The sequence below is a fragment of the Archocentrus centrarchus genome, chromosome 20 (assembly GCF_007364275.1).
Source record: "Archocentrus centrarchus isolate MPI-CPG fArcCen1 chromosome 20, fArcCen1, whole genome shotgun sequence".
In the NCBI taxonomy this organism is placed as follows: Eukaryota; Metazoa; Chordata; class Actinopteri; order Cichliformes; family Cichlidae; genus Archocentrus; species Archocentrus centrarchus.
In genome coordinates, this window is record NC_044365.1 from 32,848,427 (window position 1) to 32,869,466 (window position 21,040).

At 41.9% G+C, this 21,040-nt stretch overlaps 1 protein-coding gene across 1 annotated transcript in view; it reads right to left on the bottom strand.

Annotated features, from left to right (window-relative positions):
* The window catches only part of LOC115799203 (sodium channel protein type 4 subunit alpha-like), a 330,533-nt gene that overhangs the window by 158,256 nt on the left and 151,237 nt on the right, over nucleotides 1-21,040 (bottom strand). The window contains exon 15 of the mRNA XM_030756224.1: nucleotides 3,536-3,656. Within this exon, the coding sequence (XP_030612084.1) occupies nucleotides 3,536-3,656 (121 nt within the window). The remainder of the gene's footprint in view (nucleotides 1-3,535; nucleotides 3,657-21,040) is intronic.

Here is a 21,040-nt window from a genome sequence, read left to right on the forward strand (position 1 = left end):
ACGTAATCCACCTCCTCTGTTCAATGATGGTTGTTCACAGTGGACATAGATGGCTTCTTTCACTCCTCTTTCAAACCATCTGTTTTCCCTGTCCAAAATGTGAACATTGGCATCCTCAAAAGAGTGCCCTTTTTCCTTCAGATGCAGATGTACTGCTGAATCTTGTCCTGTCGAGGTGGCTCTTCTATGTTGTGCCATTCGTTTGTGAAGAGGCTGTTTGGTTTTTCAAGCTCCAGAGACTACTATGACCTGGATGACTGAGAATCTACACAGACACACTTCCTTCCATCTTTCTCTCCAATGTTCGCTCCCTGAAGAACAAAAAGGATCATCTACAGCTGGAATTATCTACAAAACGAGAGATGGGAAACTGCTGCGTAATAATTTTAACAGAGACATGGCTCAACTCATAAATCCTGGATAATGCTGTTAGCATCGAGGGGCTAACCACATTCCGTGCTGACAGGAGCTGCTCTTTCAGCGGTAAATCCCGAGGCGGAGGTCTGTGTATGTACATGAATAACAGCTGGTGCAGGAACGCAGGAAGTTTGTCTCAAGCCACTGTTCACTGGACATTGAGTTTATGACTGTAATCTGCAGACCATTCTACCTGCCTAGACCAGGGGTCGGCAACCTTTAATACGGAAAGAGCCATTTGAACCCGGTTTCCACGGAAAAGAAAACACTGAGAGCCTCAAATACTAACGGAAGCCGGTAGCCACTACTGCGAGTGGCGCATATATTGAGAAACGAAAATAAATAAATAAAATTATTTTATTTTAATATTTCAAGATCACAATAATGTTCCAATTTAGAACTACAACAAAAACCGAACTGACAAAAATAAAATGCACTTCAATTGGATACTTATAATTTACTTCCGCAAGCCGCACAGAGCCACAGCTTAAGCCTGAAAGAGCCGCGGGTTGCCGACCCCTGGCCTAGGGAGATTCCTCTAGTTTCCATCACTGCTGTTTACGTGCCTCCTAGTGCTAATACTATCATGGTCCTGGGCCGGTGGCCCAGTGTTTTGTTTTGTATGGTTCTGTTTTGTCGTGGGGTCTCTGTTTCTGTCTCCCTGTGTTCTGTTCCTGTTGTCCCTCTGTGTCAGTGTCTTCGGGTGTCAAGCCAGTGTGTACTATGTTAGAGTTCTTCCTGTTTTATTTTGATAAGTCATTGGTTCTGTCATGCCTTGTTCTGCTTCCTCTTGTCTCATCTGTGTAATATGTTTCACCTGTGTTCCCACCCCTCTCGTTGTATATTTAAGCCCATTGTTTTCCATGCTGGTTGTGGCATCAACCAGCAGCGGCCTTCCGTGACAAATACAAAGGAAACTATGAGTGTTCTCTACCGTATCATCAGTGAGTTGCAATCAGCCCACCCTGAAGGCTTTTTCATTGTTGCTGGGGATTTCAACCAGGCTAATATGAAGACAGTTCTTCCAAATTTCCATCAACATGTGGACTGTGCAACCAGAGTTATGAACACATTAGATTTGGCCTACACCAACATGAAGAATGCATTCAAAGCAGCCCCCCTCCTCCACCTTGGCTCTTCAGACCATTTATCTGTTATGCTAATTCCTGCATATAAGCCCCTGCTGATCAGAGAAAAACCTACAGTGAGTCAGGTGAGGGTGTGGCTATGCAGGCACTACAGGACTGTTTTGAATGCACTGAATGGGATATGTTCAAGGAAGCTGCCACTTACAGTGACCACATCAACATGGATGAGTATGCCACACTATGTCAGCGTATATAAACAAATGCATGGAGGACGTCAGCATCACAAAGACCATCACCACCTGTGCCAACCAAAAACCATGGAAGTACGCAAAATGCTCAAAGCTAGAAACTCAGCCTTCAAGTCTGGTGATGAGAATGCACTGAGAACAGCGAGAGACAACTTAAACCGTGCTATTAAATTAGCAAAGCGTGCTCATGGGCAAAAAATTCAGGACTTTTTTCACAATTCCTCTAACACTAAGGACATGTGGCACGGCATACGGACCATTACAAATTACAAGGTAGCCCCTCCTGCATGTGACGATGATGTGGACTTTTTAAACGGACTAAACAACTTTTTGGGAGATTTGAGGCACTTAATAACACCCCAGCAGTAAGAGCTGTTTACCATCAGGATGAGGAGGTACTCTGCCTCAACACTGCGAATGTACGGAGGACTCTGAAGAGAGTCAACACACGGAAGGCCCCTGGCCCCTACAACATACCGGGTCGGGTGCTCAGGGAATGTGCAGACCAGTTGGCTTATGTTCTAACAGACATTTTTAACACCTCACTGGATCTAGCCAAAGTCCCATCATATTTTAAGTCCGCCGTCATCATTCTAGTGCCAAAAAAACCTCATATCTCATCTCTAGACGACTACCAGCCCGTTGCACTAACTCCAATTATGATGAAGTGCTTTGAGAGGCTGGTTAAGGAGTACATCACCTCCAGACTACCCACCACATTTGACCCTTTCCAGTTTGCCTACCGGCCAAACCGCTCCGCTGAGGAGCAGATCATTGGGTCTTCTTTTTCCTCCATTCAAGAAGAAGAAGAAGAAGAAGAAGAAACAGCCTTTATTGTCCCACAGAGGGGAAATTTGGGTGTAACAGCAGCCGCAGTTATTATAAATATAAATAAAGATATAATAATTCACACTATTAAGAAAAGAATATATATAAAATCAACAAACAATATTAACCTTAATACTACTAATAATAATAACACTATATACAATGTACATGATGTGCCTGTGTGTTGAACCTTAACAGGCCGGACTATTTACAGTATACACTATTTACAGGAGTATTCGGTGCAGGACCACCAGGTTCTGCAACAGTTTTTTCCCCCATGCCATTAGACTGCTGAACTCTTAACACTTAGGACAATTTCAAGGATTACTGAGCCACATGCTGTCTGTGCACTAATTATCTACCCCTACAATATGTATAAGAACAATTTTTAACTCCACTAGCCACTTTATTTATATTTATTCATGCTGTTATTTATAGGTGTGTGTGTATATATATATATATATATATATATATATGTGTGTGTGTGTGTGTGTGTATATGTATATATGCAGATGTACATGTATGTATCTATACTATATACCTATATTTAATATTCTTGTTGCTATATCTTTAGATTTTTAATATTTATATACTTTTTACTTATTTGTTTAATTCGGTGATGCCATCTATCACATTCTGAAATATTTTTTTAGATCTACGCTGATATATAATTTATTGTTATATTTTTATATCTAAAATGTGTGATACTATGTATCAAAAATTTTCTCCGTAGGTTCTGTACGAGCCAAAATGCAACAAAATTTCGTTCTGCGTACAATTGTGTATAATGAATGACAATAAAGGTTGTCTAAGTCTAAGTGGTTAATACTACCATGACCTGGATGACAGACACACCGCAAATAATCTTCTTTGACCATGTTGGTCTTGACTGAAGTGTGCACTGCATTAGAAATTAGTAATTAGTGTCACTGTGGTCATTCATTTTTTCCTCACCTTCCATGACGTCAGTAAGGTAGCTGGCAGCACTCATTGCCCTGCCCCTGCGCTCTGAGTCCTGTGTAGACGAAGGCCGAGGTAGCAGCATCGTGCTGAGTTCTGTGGTGGATGTGGGAACCTAAGAAGAGGAGGACATTTAAATTACTTTGGATGTTTAGATCTTTACCCAACATGCAGGCTCAGTCAATAAGAACCCTTTTCAGCCACCAGAAGTATTACCCCACATGGAGACCAAAAAATTCTGTACCAACTCCAAGTTATTTTTAAAAGCATTCTTGTTTTACTGTGCCTGCTGTTAAAGACACCAGCAAACATGTTCCACATTCATTCATGAGAATGAGCTGCCATTGTGATAGCATCTCTCACACACACACACACACACACACACACTTGCGTCAGGTCAAACAGGTCAAACATAGTGTGGTGATTTGTGTGTGTGTGTGTGTGCATAGTCTGTCACCACAGCAACAGAGAAGCAGGTGATGACTGGTGTTCAATGAATCAGAGAAATCAGCGTGCTGCCGCTGCTGTGTATCTGTTTATCTCTTTCATCCTCACTAAAAGGACTGCTGGATATTTTTTCATGTATCAGATGAGCTGCACGAAGGTTGAACTTCTAAAACAGCTACTTGATTCTCCTCTTAAAACCTGACTTCAGCTGCTGCCTCTCAAAATAAAAGTTTAAATTATACCAAGTAATCAACTGGCTCTCTACATTAATTTACTGCAAGCCCTGCTGATTATCATGAACTCTTGGTAGCGATCATGATGGCTCCTGGAAGCTGTTTCTGACTGGAAAGGGAGCGGACAGATGTATGTCCCATCAGGCCTAGGTACATCTCAGGATCTTCTAGGAGCTGAAGGCACACATTGGTACCATAGCAAGTAGTGACTCAGATAAATGACAGAAAATAGTGGGATGAATATGATACGCTAAGCAAACTGAATGACATGTGGCCATGTATTGGCTTATGAACTTTTGTTACAATGTTTTCCCGTGATTATATTTCAGATACAGCATGCATTGTTACTGTGGCAACAAAAGTGCACACCAAGTAATGATGGAGGAAACCAAAACACACACAGGACTATAAATGCTCAATCCATACTGGATGGCTTCATACCTTTCACAATAAAAGCTCTAGACCATGAATGCTCTCCTCTTGGATAGTAGAGGGAAATCCTACTGATAACCTTGTGAATAACATTTTTTTTTATACCTTTACTGTGATACAAATTCTGGTTGCAAATTACATCAGAAGCACAGGGTCATATTTTGGTTTCCCTTGTGTACAGTAAAGGCAGTCTGTGTACCCATGTGGCACACAGGCTACAGTCGGTCAATCAATTGCAGATACTCCTGATCTAAACTCACTTTTTGTCTAAAGCACACCTTTCCACAGTATCAATTTTTTTCTCCACCACCATGGGCAAAACCAAAGCGCTGTCAAAGGACAAATGGGCTACAAGACCATCAGCAAGACGTTTGGTGAGAAAGAGAGAACTGTTGGTGCAATTAGAATAGAATAGAAAAGAATGCCTTTATTGTCATTATACAGGATGTACAATGAGATTATTCAGAAGTGGAACAAGTATAAAATGACCATCAATCACCCTTGGTCTGGAGCTCCATGGAAGATCTTGCCTAATAGGTGAAATTGATCATGAGAAAGCCCAAAACTACATAGGAGAAGCTTGTTAATGATCTGAAGGCAGTTGGCCCACAATCACCAAGAACACCACATTAAGCCGTAAAGGATTGAAATCTTGTAGCAGCCTCAAGGTCTCCCTGCTCACAAAGGCACATGTACAGGTATGATTCAGAGACGTTCTGTGGTCAGATGAAACCAAAATCAGGCTCATTGGCATTAACTCGACCGGCCATGTTTAGAAGAAGAGAAATACTGAGTATGACCCAAAGCACACCATCCCCACAGTCAAGCTTGCTAATGCTAATTAGCAAGCCAATGCTAACTGCTAAAAGCTGCTCCCACTTGTTAATTGAGTGACGGGGCCTACATATGTAACCAGAAAGCACCTCTGAAGCCTAATCACAGTCTTTTGCTATTTTCCCACCGCCGAGGAGCCGGTTCGCGTGCCAGTGCTCGTGCTGTTCCCAGTGAACTGGCGAAACGCTTAAGAACGGGCTTGCATTTCCACCGCGTTTCTGTGAACTGCTCCTTTACGAGTGTGGGCAGGTCATCATCTGGACACGGAAGCCGAAGGGCACAAACGTGGGAGAACACGCTCCCCTTTCTCATGCTGCAAATACGTTTTAGGGTCCAAACCAAACTACTGCAGCATCTGTGTGCAGCACAGAGGGAAACACACAGCGATTAGAGCAAGACGACAAGTACGCACTTTGTGTCCTTTTATCTGTGATATGAACTGATACAAAGCAGCAAGTTCAGCCTTAGAGCCCAACCTAATTCACAGCCCTGAAAATCGCTTCGCTTTTCTCATGTAATACAAATGTAATATGGTAGAAACCTTGATGCTGAGACAGCAGAGTCACGCCCTTCTGTCGCTTTCATCACGCATTCGTGGTTCGTGATCACCTAGTTTGCGGGGCCCGAGTTGAACCTGTTTTTCGGCTGAGCACCGAGTAGATAATAGATAATAGATAGCAAATTGCAGTGAAATGATACAGGCGCAAGCAGCGATAAAAGCAGTCATCTAGCTGGGGTGGAGTCTGCGGGGTGCGCTCCTATTTGCTAAATGCAGTGACAGCGTCTCAGCAGAGTGCAGCACCTGGCGATCACCTGCTAGCTAGAACACTGAGAAAATCCTGTCCTCTCTGCACACTCATCATGTTCTTTTTAAGTACAACCAGATGTCAAGTTGTTATTAATCTCTGTCTCTCTTCCACAGTGTGTCTTTTGTCCTGTCTGTCTCCCCTCAGCCCCAACCGGTCGCGGCAGACAGCTGCCCCTCCCTGAGCCTGGTTCTGCTGGAGGTTTCTTCCTGTTAAAAATGAGTTTTTCCTTCCCACTGTCACCAAGTGCTGCTCATAGGGGGTCGTTTTGACTGTTGGGATTTCCCTGTAATTATTGTAGGGTCTTTACCCACAATACAAAGCACCTTGAGGTGACTGTTGTGATTTGGTGCTATATAAATAAAATTGAATTGAAGTGAAGTTGTGGCCACAATACTAGTCTTCAGAATTGAGCCATCTATTGGGCACTACAGAAAGGGTACAAACATAAACAAAAAAAAGGTGACCCCGTTTAAGTGGCAGGTAATTTCAAATGCAACCTTTCAGGCAGCAAAAGGTTCTGCTGTGAGAACTTCACTCTCAGAAATGGAAAGGAAGGTGAGGGACTGCTCAGTAAGTGGCGTTTAATAAAAACTTTAATCTTGAAGCTTTCATATCGCATCCTGAGTTTGGTTAGATTGCTTTTAAGCAGACACAGGACCTGTGCATGATATGTTGCTAAAATTATTTGCTTATTTCAAGAAATCAGATGATAATTTGCATCAGAAATACAACCTTATACAACCTTAGAGCAGGCCTGATCGCTCCGGTAGCACCCGTCTAATAACTGGCTGTGGCTTCAAGCTACAGGAGCACAGGTCACCTAATCACAGCCTATTCACAAAGATCTACTGGAGCTCACAGTAGAAGACAACTACTGTAATACTGCCTTTTACATAAAGTTGTGTACATTTGCTCAGTTGCTCACTTTGTAAAGGCAAGCCTGACAGTGGTCACCAGTGAGCTTCGGACTCCTCGGCCCTACTCAGAGGAACCTGTGTGAACCTCGTTTACTCAGGTGTGATTACATAACACTTTCCGCTAAGTGTTCTTCCAATGAAGCATGACGCACAGGCCTGAAGGTCGCCGCCCACATCACCGCCTACATCCTGTCTGTGTGCCAAGCAGGGAAGCACCAGGGAAACACACACACACACATTTTAGCTTCCGCTGGCTGCTGTGGGTTGCCATGGGGACATTTCCATGGCAAATAAGTGAGTTCTCATCCCCTCCTCCTCCCACTCGTCTCTGCATCAGTCTGAGCAGCAGGACAACAGGTTTGTGTTCTTCATGGACAAGAGAAGCAGAAATACTTCATGTCAAAGCATGAAACTATGAACTGAACTCAGAGCTGCACTGAACTCCCACACAACCCCTGTGGTTTATATTCAGGTTAGCGAGAAGTAACTTTTCTGCACACTGCAGGAGATCTCAGTTTTTTATTTCAGGGGAAAGGAAATTTTCCCCAGCAGCAGCAGAAACCAGAAAAAAAAAATTTGGCGAGATGACCAAGATGTGCTGATGTCCGGTTGGACTACATGTTTGCAGATGCTTCATAACATTATCATCAGCAGCAGCAGCCAGTCAAGGCTGGCTCCAAATGAGAGTCAGCCATCACAGACTCCAATAAACCCTTTCAGTTTACTGGCATCAGCTTCATCCTTGTTACAGGACTGCTGCAGACAAATTGATCATGATGGCCCATTGCTAGCTAAACCTTAAAATTACAGTCAGTCACACAAACAGTTGACCCCACCTCACACATCCACAAAAATGTAAGTCCAAGGACAAGTTAAACCATCACAAATTAAAATTAACATATTGTACCTATTACCTGCCCTTACTTGCCGTGAACAGCTGGTTAACACTGAGCATATCACCGCTGAGACGTTGTCCTATTGGAAAATTTCAAACAGTTCCTGAAAGCTGAGAAATTGCGCTTCGCACCCAACATAGGGTTATTATGGTAAATGTTGATGGAAGTCCGTGAATGGCGGCGCAAAATTAACGTTTGAGAGGGCCCATGATAAATAAAGGGTTAAGATAAGATGGGGCCTGATTATTCAAGAGCTTGTATGTGAGAAGAATTTTAAATCCTATTCTAGATTTAACAGGGAGCCAATGAAGAGAAGCCAATATGGGAGAAATCTGCTCTCGCTTTCTAGTCCCTGTCAGTACTCTAGCTGCAGCATTTTGGATCAGCTGAAGGCTTTTCAGGGAGCTTTTAGGACAGCCTGATAATAATGAATTACAATAGTCCAGCCTAGAAGTAATAAATGCATGAATTAGCTTTTCAGCATCACTCTGAGAAAGGATGTTTCTAATTTTAGAAATATTGCACAAATGCAAAAAATCAGTCCTACATATTTGTTTAATATGTGCATTGAAGGACATATCCTGGTCAAAAATGACTCCAAGGTTTCTCACAGTGTTACTGGAGGCCAAAGTAATGCCATCCAGAGTAAGTATCTGGTTTGACACCATGTTTCTAAGATTTGTGGGGCCGAGTACAAGAACTTCAGTTTGATCTGAATTTCGAAGCAGGAAATTAGAGGTCGTCCAGGCCTTAATGTCTTTAAGACATTCCTGCAGTTTAACTCATTGATGTGTGTCATCTGGCTTCATTGATAGATAAAGCTGAGTATCATCTGCGTAACAATAAAAATTGATGCAGTACTTTCTAATAATACTGCCTAAGGGAAGCATGTATAGAATAGAATAGAATAGAATAGAATGCCTTTTATTGTCATTATACAGGATGTACAATGAGATAGGAGGGCCACTCCTGTTCAGTGCCATGCAATAGAAAATCAAATTCTCTAAAATAAAAATATTATAGTCTAGTATAATCAACATAATCAAGAAATATACAGAAAATAAACAATGCATAAAATATACAAAAAATAGAATGTATAAAAATATATACATACATTGGTGCATCTGTACATTGTAAGAAAAGTAAATAAGTGCATACATATAAAAATGAAGATGATGAATACTGCACTAGTGAATGAATACTGGATATTACACAATATAGGAATGTTAGATATTGTTCAGTATGAATAATCTAATATTGCACAGAGATGTGGGTGTTGCACAGTTACGGTGGGTGAGTGTGTGAGTTCAGGGTGGTGATTGCTGTGGCGAAGAAACTGTTCTTGAGTCTGTTTGTTCTGGCTTTGATGCACCTGTAGCACCTGCCAGAGGGCAGCAGGTCAAACAGGTCAAAGCCAGGGTGTGAGCTGTCCTTGATGATGTTCCTGCTCTGCTGATGCAGCGGGAGGTGTAGATGTCCATCAGGGAGGGGAGAGGGCAGCCAACGATTCTTTGTGCTGTCTTGACTACCCTCTGAAGCCTGACCCTGTCTGCCTCAGTGCAGCTGCCGTACCATACTGTGATACAGTACGTCAGCAGGCTCTCAATGGATGAGCGGTAGAAGGTCAGCAGCAGGTTTGAGTCCAAGTTGTTCTTCCTGAGGACCCTCAGGAAGTGAAGTCACTGCTGAGCCTTCTTGATAACAGCTGTGATGTTATCTGACCAAGAAAGATCAGCAGAGATGAGGACACCAAGAAACCTGAAGGTGTGGACCCTCTCCACATGCTCGCCGTTGATGTCGAGGGGAGCTGGGTCAGTCCTGTGCTTCCTGAAGTCGATGATGATCTCTTTGGTTTTCTTGTGTTCAGTACCAGGCTGTTCTCTGAACACCAGGCTGTCAACTTCAGGACCTCCTCTCTGTAAGCTGCCTCATCTCCCTTTGAGATGAGTCCGACCACTGTGGTGTCGTCAGCAAATTTGACGATGAGGTTGTTATTGTGGGCCAGACTGCAGTCATGGGTGTAGAGGCAGTACAGGAGGGGGCTCAGCACACAGCCCTGTGGGGAGCCAGTACTCAGTGTGCGGGTGGAGGAGAGATGGGGGCCAAGTCTCACAGTCTGGGGCCGGTTGGTTAAGAAGTCCTTGATCCAGGAACATGTGAGAGGGGGGAGGCCCAGGGTGTGCAGTTTGGTGGTGAGAATGTCCGGGATGATTGTGTTGAACGCTGAGCTGTAATCCACAAAGAGCATGCGAGCGTAGCTCTGCTGCTGCTCCAAGTGGCTCAACACAGAGTGGAGAGCTACAGCGATGGCGTCCTCTGTGGATCTGTTTGCACGATATGCAAACTGATGGGTGTCGAAAGTGGGGGGCAGATGGTCTTTGATGTGCTGGAGAACCAGCCTCTCAAAGCACTTCATGATTACCGGTGTGAGGGCCACAGGGCGGTAATCATTTAGGCTGGTGACAGATGACCTTTTGGGCACGGGGATGATTGTGGCTGTTTTTAGGCAGGGGGGGATGACTGCTTGGGCCAGGGAGAGGTTGAAAATCCTGGTGAGAATCAGGGTGAGCTGGTGGGCACACGCTCTGATCACCTTGCCAGGTACTCCGTCTGGTCCGGCAGCCTTCCTGGGGTTCACTGCCAGGAGCACGCACCGTACCTCATGCTCCTGGACAGTGAGTGGGGTGCAGCCTGGTGGGGGGGGCAGGACTGGAGCAGATGGGTGGTCCTGAGGTGTCTCAAAGCGAGTAAAGAAGCAGTTAAGTTCCTCTGCTAGTGACACACTCAGGTCTCCTGCAGTCACATCACAGCCTCTGAAGTTTGTGATGTTCTGAATGCCCTGCCACACCTCCCGTGTGTTATTGCTGGACAGATGGGACTCTATTCTCCTCCTGTAGTCCGTCTTGGCTTTTTTAATTCCTCTTTTCAGGTATAATGTATAATGTAAATAGAATTGGTATAGTGGTATAGTATAGTATAATGTAAATAGAATTGGTCCTAGCACAGAACCCTGTGGAACTCCATAATTAACCTTAGTGTGTGAAGAAGACTCCCCATTTACATGAACAAATTGGAGTCTATTAGATAAATATGACTCAAACCACTGCAGTGCAGTACCTTTAATACCTATAGTATGCTCTAATCTCTGTAATAAAATGTTATGGTCAACAGTATCAAAGCTGCACTGAGGTCCAACAGGACAAGAACAGAGATGAGTCCACTGTCAGAGGCTCTAAGAAGATCATTGGTAACCTTCACTAATGCTGTTTCTGTACTGTGATGAATTCTGAAACCTGACTGAAACTCTTCAAATAAACCGTTCCTCTGCAGATGATCGTTAGTGGTTTTAAATTTAAAAATTAAATCATGAAATATTGGTCTCACATATGATAATGTTGTAAATTGCGTTTTTTGCATGTTTCTGTAGAATTAAAGTAAAAATAAACATAACACACAAAGTAACAGATGGAAGTGACTGACAGGATCATTACATCCAGTATGCTTAACCATAAAGCTGCACAGTATCAAAATTAATTAAACTTCAAGGCAGAAGAGTTATCCTACATTGAATTCAAGCCTATAGGTGTACCTAATAAAGTGAACTTTGAGTGATTTAACTACTTTGCCCAGTTCTTCTTCTGCTCCTCCTCCTTGTTGCATAACAGTGAAGGTCTGGGAGCAGGTTATGAGCAGGTGGAGGTGATTGAATACCTCCAGGCATGGAGCTGCTGTGTTTGTCCTGATGATACTCTAACCCACTGCCTGACAGGGAAAAGGCGCCACTGTAAACAAGTATTAAAATAAATACAGTCCCTAATGGCATGGAGCTAGCTGCCTTTCAGCTGCCACAGGCTTTATAAGGCTCTGCTGTGAGAGGGCAGACAGAAGCGAGGTAAAATGTTAAATTGACAGAAGTGTCTGAAAGCTGCTGTTTCAAGTGGCACTGTGCTGCAAGACAGAACACTGAAAAACCCATTCTCACCATTGGAAATTACAAACTCACGATGAAAGTCATTTTAGAATAACTCAAATGTTTTAAAAGACAGTGGGAAAATATGAAAACTAGGAATGGCATTGCTAAACTTAAAATGGCTGATCAGAGCTCTGTAACAGAAAATGTTCTGTTCAAATTTTAACTCAATTTTCTGAGGAATTCTATTCCATCCAGTGCCCATTCTTCCCACAGATTTCACAAACTGATCAGTAATCCTTCCAGTGATCCATCTGGGAACAATGCAACTAACCAGTTACCCCAGTCAGACAGGCAGGTTATTTCTTTCTCTTCATAGTTACAACCAGTGTTAATTTTGACAGCAAATTTTGATTTAGATGTTAGATTCAACTCATTGTCATTGTGCACAAAAGGCACACAACGAAATGATCGTTCCAGATCACTCATCCAGAGACGAGCATCTGCGGTCATGCAGCCAGAGACTGGTGCTACTCTTAGGCAACGTGGTTTAAGTGTCTTGCCCAAGGACACAACGCAGCGCAGGGACAGGGGTTCGAACCAGCAACCCTCCGGCTGCAAGGTGAGCGCCTACCCACTGCGCCACTGCCACTTGTATTTAGTTTTAGTCATAGTCTTCTGACGAAAATGTAATTTAGTTTTAGTCATAATTTAATCATCTGAATAGTTTTAGATTTAGTCTAGTTTTAGTCGACTAATTAGCGTAAGAATATAGTCGACTAAATCTACAGTTGAGTCAGTCGACTAAAAAATAAAGGGTGTAAAATGTAAATGCTTTTTCTTCAGTTCCCTTGAATTAGTCATTATACACACTTACACAACATTAAACATTTATTAAAAGTTATGGAATATTATTAATGCTTGAAAGACCAATACACACAAACATATTGAACAAACAACATCTCTATTTACCTGACTTTGTTTATTGAGCATAAGATTAAAAATATTGATGAGTAGGCCTGCTCTGCCTGAAAATTTCACAGGCTAGTGTGGCCTTGCTGGGTTTAGATAAAATTTTTGCAACTGTGCGTTTGATTAACTTGTCCCTGCCTTTCACAAAATTAAGTAAGTTCTGATTGGATGTTGTCCCTGTCAAGCATTTTTGTCTCGTTTTCATTTGTTGACGAAAGTGTCAATTAATTTTGTCATTGTTTTTCTCTTTTTAGGTAATTTTATTTAGTTATCGTCTCGTTTTCGTCATGAAAGGGTCATTGACGAAAACTATGACGAAAATAGTTCGTTAATGAAATTAACACTGGTTGTAACAGCCTATTCTAAGTCAGATTTGCATGTTTTTCCTGTGGTCATGTTGGTCCTGGAGATCCAGTTTGTACTGCCACAAGAAAATGCCATCTTAGCCCAAAAGTTTCACTTTGTGGTTAAATAATGGTTAATAACTAAAGAGGTATTTGTGTTCTCCTAGTATATAGAAATAAGTCTAAAGCAACTTATTTTCTCCTACTAGGAAATTAAATTTGGGTAAAAGCAGTCTGGGAACCCACCCCACATTCCAGCAGCAGCTCTCTGCTCAGTGTTGCTGAAGCAGGATTCATGTACGAGTTCCTTCAACATTTCACGGTGGGTGTGCTTCATGTTCCGGGGTCATCATAGTAACACCATATAATTCACAAGGTAAACTAACAGAGCTTCAATTAGCACTGGCATAAGCTGAGCGAGCTTCCTGTTATTAACTTTGTTTATTTACAACATGTTGATTAGTCAACGATCAACTTCTCCTCTTTGATGCTGAATTCCACAAGCAACCACCTCGATCTCTCAGGATATGTTCATAATGTGATTTGACTGGCCAGTGGTAGCATTAGTGCATTTGAATGGGTGTGATATTATTGACTGACTTCTGTGCAAGTGCCTAGAAAGTCGAAGTTTCCTCAACTTTCCAGAGGAGCAATGTGCATGAAGTCACTCATGCACATAGCAAAGAGAATCAAATAAAATGTTCAGTGGTCTTATATAATTGAGCTGAAGGCAACTGGAATACTTTTTCAGGATCTCGAAGGCTTTCCACCATCTTCTTCAGTTCTACAAGCTGATGGAAAGTCCCAGGTATTTAAGTTCTAGAGGGGCTGTCACCTTGGAGATGGTCCTGTGAGTTGTTCACCAGTTGTTCACATGGGTCACCATGTAAGTGGGGGTCGAATCACCTGGGAAGGGATCTCAGGACTGTGTTACAGGTGGCTGATAGTTGGTGTCACAGGCCTCTAACTCTGTTCAGTGATGATTGTTCCAGGTGAACATAGGTGGCTTCTTTTATTCCTTTCTCAAAGTATCGTCTCTGTCCAAAATGTGAACATCTGTCCCGTCTCCTATTTAAAGAAGCCTTTTGGATCACTGTTAATTTTGACAGCAAATTTTGATTGTTTTAGTCATAGTCTTTTGATGAAAATGTAATTTAGTTTTAGTCATAATTTAGTCATCTGACTAGTTTTAGTCAATGAAATTATCGTAAAAACGTAGTCGACGAAATCTACGGTTGATTCGGTCAACTAAAATAACAGGTGTAAAATGTAAACGCTTTTTCTTCAGTTCCTTTGAATTAGTCATTATAAACACTTACACGAAATTAAACATTTATTAAAAGTTATGGAATATTATTAATATTAGCATTTCACCTGCTTCCCCCACACCTCATCATTAACACCACATTACTGAGACAATACAAGCATTTTACAGCAGGACATGCTCTGAAAGGTACAGGGCAGTGTGCCTTCAGGACTACGATTTATTAATTATTAAAGCTAAATTTCACATAAACAAATGCAAAGTTTTGAGAAGAAAACCAGCTTTTTTTTTTTTTTTTTTGATTGAATTTTTTAAACACTGTCTTTTTATTAAAGTTTTTTTCTTTATACACACAAAAAAGAAAACACTAGGTACGAAAGAAGCAAATGTAAAATAATACTACCCTTCAATCATACCCCATAAAAGAAAGAAATAAAAACAAAAAAACAAAACAGTAAACAAACAAACAAACGGTAAATGGACTAGTTCTTATATAGCGCTTTTCTACTCAGTCAGAGCACTCAAACCGCTTATACAACACGTTTTTTACATTTACCCATGCACACCCATTCATACAAGCACTTCCATGTTAACTAAGCTAAGTGCTTTTTTTAAAATTATTTAACATCCACACACATTCACACTCCGACGGAACGGTCGGAGAGCAACTTGGGGTTAAGTATCTTGCCCAAGGATACATTGGCATGTAGCCCGGAGTAGCCAGGAATCGAACCCCTGACCTTCCGATCAGTAGGTGACCTGCTCTACCTACTGAGCTACAGCCACCCTATAAAATAATAAATAAATAATAGTAAATAAATAAATTCGGAAAAATAATCCCTACAAAGTAACCCCATTGAATCCCACCCAGGTCACTGCCATAGGTTTACACATTTCAACCTTACCTCTAACATAAGTGGGGCTTGTATTCAAAAAATGAATTCATCTGAAATATCACTATACAATTTGAAAAGCGTCAAGAAAGGGGCCCCATATGTTTTTGAAATTCCCAATAGAGTGCTGAAGAGAGCATCTTATTTTTTCCAGTTTTAAACATGACATGAGGTCATATAACCACTGCTTATGTGTTGGAGGTGCAGCGCCCTTCCATCTGATTAGGATTGTACGTCTGGCTAGCAAAGTACAAAATGACACTGCCTGTCTTTTAGAGGCTGGTAAGGGCGACTCCTTGTCACTAAAACCAAAAAGAGCCAGGAGAGGGCTAGGTGTTATTGCAATTCTGAGGAACCTGGACAGGGTGTGAAAAACATCTGTCCAGAACTGATGCAGATTGGGACAAGACCAGTACATATGAACCAATGTGGCCTCAGCAGTTTTGCATTTGTCACAGTATGGGGTGATTTCCTGATAGCTACGAGATAGTTTGCTTTTAGAAAAGTGGGCTCTGTGTACCACTTTAAATTGAATAAGACAGTGACGTGCACACAAAGAAGATGTATTAACAAGTTTAAGTATGGAGGCCCATGTCTCATCTAGAATGGTCATGTTCAAGTCTTCTTCCCATAAGGTTTTAAGTTTGGATGAGGAGGTGTCTGTCATGTTAAGCATTTTATTGTACAACAACGAAATCAGGCCTTTACAGGTCGGGTTCAATGATAAGATGGTTTCTAAAAATGTAAACTCTGGTAAAGAAACTGAGCCTGAAAGAAAAGATTGAATAAAACTTCTGGCTTGTAAATATCTAAAAAAGTGGGATTGTGGTAGACCATATTTATTGCTGAGTTGTTCAAATGATGCTAGTTTCTTCCCTATGAAAAGGTCCTTGAAATGGGTGAGTCCCCTCCTGTTCCATTCTAAAAATACCCCATCCTGAACAGATGGTTTAAAGAAATGGTTACGCACAATGGGGCTTAAAGAGGAAAAATCATGGAGTTTAAAATATTTCCTAAACTGGTCCCATATTCTCAGTGAATATTTCACTACAGGATTTAAAATGGAATTAGGAGAGGAGAGTGAAAGTGGGGAACAGAGCAAAGCCAGTATAGATATATCTTTGTCACTCTGTAATTCCATAGTCACCCAGTCAGGGCGGTCACCCAGGTTATAATAGAAATACCAGAACACTAGACTCTTAAGGTTAGCAGCCCAATAATGAAACCGGAAGTTGGGGAGGGCAAATCCCCCCTCCTCTTTAGGTTTTTGAAGGTGTATCTTATTAAGCCTTGGATGTTTACCATGCCAGATGTAGGATGAGAAAATCGAGTCCAGTTCATTGAAAAACCTATTAGGAATGAAAATAGGTATTGCCTAGAAAAGGTATAGAAGTCTGGTTAATATAGTCATTTTAATTGAATTGATACGTCCTACCAAGGACATGGAAAGCAGCATCCATTTTGTGAGGGATCATTTCACTTGGTTCAGCAAAGGAGTCACATTCTCTTTTGTCACCGTGATACCCAGATATGTAAATTTTTGTTTTTCAATTCTAATCGGCAAATTGGTAAAATCTGGCATATTTACTTTATTACTTAAGGGGAAAAGCTCACTTTTGGTAAAGTTCAGCTCATATCCCGAGAGGTGGCCAAATTGGCTAAATATATTAAGGGCAAAAGGCAGTGAAATTGATGGCTTGGAGATAAAAAGTAAAAGATCATCTGCATAAAGCGACACCTTGTGTTCTATACCATTTCTCCAAATGCCGGATATCTCCTTGCTGGTACGTAGGGCAATGGCGAGGGGTTCTATAACCAGATTAAAAAGCAGGGGGCTGAGAGGACAGCCCTGACGGGTGCCTCTTTGTAGTTTAAATGGCTTTAAGGTTTGAGAGTTAGTGTGAACTGTAGCAGATGGCTGGTGGTACAGAAGTTTAATTAATGAAATGAATTTTTCCCCAAAACCAAATCTTCTAAGAACTGCAAAAAGATAGTCAAACTCAACCCGATCAAAGGCTTTTTCAGCATCAAAAGAGACAACACACTCAGTCGAGTCTGTGGGGCTGGAATAAACAATGTTGAGCAGCCTTCATATATTAAGATATGAATGGTGACCTTTAATGAAACCTGTTTGGTCTTTTGAGATAATTGATGGTAAAGCGGTTTCAAGCCTATGGGCCAAAATCTTGGCTAAGATTTTAACATCAGTATTCAGGAGAGAGATAGGTCTGTATGAGGCACATTCCATTGGATCTTTCCCCTTTTTGAATGAATGAAGAATGAATGAAGTTTATTGCCATGTGGGTGAACAAGTTCACACATTGGAAATTGCAGTTACAGAACACCATCCAAGAATACACAAAACACAACACACATGGGGGGATATGTGTCCTGGGGTCATGCAGCCGACTTGCAGCGCTACCTTTGGCAGGAGGAGAAAACAACACATCATGGGGAAGTTAGGTTAAAAAAAAAGTCATCTGGTACAGTGCTCAAAAAGAGCACTATACCAGGGTCCAAAAAAACCACCTTAGCAAAGCATTTGCACATGCAAAGCTAGGACAGCGGCGGTAGGTGAGGTCAGGTCAGGAGGGAATGCAGACGGAGACGAGAGGTGGGGGCATTGTGGAGCCAGATGCCAGGATCCAGCCAAAACAGTTCGCTGATAGTGGTGGAATTTCATCAGCGGCCGTGGTACACCAGACCCAGCTTCACAAATCACAACGCGGAGTGGGGGGAAGAGCAGCCGCACACAGAGCCCTGGAGAGAGATATGGTTGCCAACCCAAGGCCGGCAGGGGAGCCGAATTCCTGATAACAAATGTTGTTTTGGAACAGGCTGCTTGTTTTTCCAACAGCCTTCAGTCTTACTGGGAAACCATTCAAAAATCCAATATTCCAAATTCGTTGATTGCCGTCCTCACTGTGCAGAACCGAACTATATCTCCTGATCTAACCCCTCTCGCCTGCGAGCCCGCTAATCTTGTGGCTCAGGTCCACCAGGCTTTGAGTCTGAGTTTGTACGGCTCTGCTCAGCCCTTCCACCTGGGTCGGCAGCCTCTGCAGATGTCGAACCGCCGTCCAGATTTTCTTAATTTGCCAGTAAAGTAGGTATCCACCAAGCCCAAACAGAGAAGATACCGCTACCAAAAAGCCGAATATATATGCGTCTTCCACGTCTTCCACTCCAAGGGCTGAGAAGCACACCGGTCTCCACGAGCTCCAAGAGTCGATGACGTATCCAACCGGGTCTGTTCCACTCGGACACGCAGGCTCCCCTGTCCCGGATCTCATAGTGGAAAAAATTCGATCAATGATGGAGAATGCCCAGTTTGCCAGATCCATGTTTCAATCTTGTTCTTATTCGGACAGTGTGTAAAAGACGCTTTCACAGCAAGCAGCAAGTGGAGAGATGAGGAGGGCAGGGAGAGAGAGATAGTGCGACCGTCTCCGACAAGAGCAGGAAGAGACACTGATTTTATAATCAGTGTGATACAGGCTACGTAAAAAGACTGAGGGAGGGATCCTAGTTTAAAGCAATCTGTGAGGATGGAACTAAGCTGAGCAGAAAGTACGGTTGAAAATTGTCTATAGAATTCTAAGGGAAAACCATCCGGACCTGGGCATTTGCCAGATTGCATTGAGGCTATTGCTAAAGAGACTTCTGACTGAGAGATGGGTTCATCTAATCTATTTTTAAGTTCTGATGAAATTGCAGGAATGCAAAGTTTAGTTAAGAAATCATCAATCATGGTAGAGGTAGTTTGTGATTGTGAGCTGTAAAGCTTCAAATAGAAGTCCCTGAATGCATCATTAATTTTGCCGTGATCTGTGACTATATTATCATTCTGTTTTCGAATTTTAGGAATAGTTTGCCTTGCCCTAGAACTCTTAAGTAGGGTTGCTAACAGTTTATCGGTTTTGTCACCATGTACATAGAATTTAGATTTGTCATGCAAAAGCAAACGTTCGGCTGTGTGTGTTGTCAATAAGTCAAGCGTTGTTTTAAGTTCGACACGTTTTTAAAAAAGTTCTGGGCACTGGGTTTGAGCATATTTTACGTCAACCTCTTTGATTTGCTGCATTAGGTTATTCTGTTCACAGATGGATTGTTTTTTAAGTTTTGCTGATTAAGAAATAATCTGGCCTCTGATGTAGGCCTTAAAGGCATACCATACTATAAGGCTGGAAGTCTCTTGGGAAGAGTTAGTAGCCAAAAAGAAACTTATCTCATCCTGAATAAATTTTAAGAAGTTATCATCTGACAATAGAGTTGAGTTGAAACGCCACTGTCCTGCTCTTAGGGGAAGGTGAGAAAAAGACAGGGACATAGTGAGTGGGGCGTGGTCTGAAATAATTATGCTCTAGTAGTCACAGGAGCAGATCTGCTGCAGGCATTTAGTATCAATGATAAAGTAGTTAATTCTTGAGTAAGATTTGTGTACGTGTGAGAAAAATAAATACTCCCTCTTATCAGGGTTTAAAGTACGCCACACATCGCATAGTCTATATTCAAAAAGAAAGGTCTGAATCAATCAATCAATCAATCAACTTTATTTATAAAGCACTTTAAAATCAAATGCAGTTGGCCAAAGTGCTGTACAAATCTAAGCACAAACAAACAAAACACAGACATAAGATAAGGAAAGGATTAATAAATAAATAAATAAAACCACAGCTAAGAAAATAAACAAAGAAAACCAACATCTCAAACTGAGTTAAAAGCCAATAAGAAAAAATGTGTTTTAAGAGAGGACTTAAAAGCAGAGAGTGAGTCAGCCTGCCTAATGTGCAAAGGAAGATCATTCCACAGTTTTGGGGCAGCAACTGAAAAAGCGCGGTCACCTCTGGACTTCCTCTTTGTCTTTGGAACAGTCAGCAGTGCCAGATCAGCTGACCTGAGTGAACGTGAAGGAACGTACAGGTGGAGCAGATCTGACAGATATGACGGGGCGAGGCCATGAAGACATTTAAAAACAAATAAAAGAATTTTAAAATCAATCCTAAAATGAACTGGGAGCCAATGAAGTGAGGCCAAGATCGGAGAAATGTGCTCACGTTTTTTGACCCCAACTAAAAGCCGTGCAGCAGCATTTTGGACCATCTGGAGCCGGGCAAGCAGTGTCTGACTGAGCCCAACATAAAGTGCATTGCAGTAGTCTAAGTGAGTCGTAATAAAAGCATGGATTAAAATCTCAAAATGATGCTGAGAAAGAAATGGTTTAACTTTGGCCAGTTGTCTTAGTTGATAAAAGCTGGACTTGACTACTGACTTAATTTGGGCATCAAGTTTGAGTTCACTGTCCAGCTTCACACCTAAGTTTGTTGCTGTCTTAGTAAGATGTTGAGTTAAGGGACCCAGGTCAATAGTCATTTTTGAAGTATCACTGGGCCCAAGCAGCAACACCTCTGTCTTTTTATCATTTAGGTGCAAAAAGTTAGTGGACAGCCGTGCCTTGATTTCTCCAATGCACTCGAGGAGATGGTTAGCAGAATATGCATTTTGCTGCTTGAGAGGCACATAAATTTGGCAGTCATCAGCATAAAGG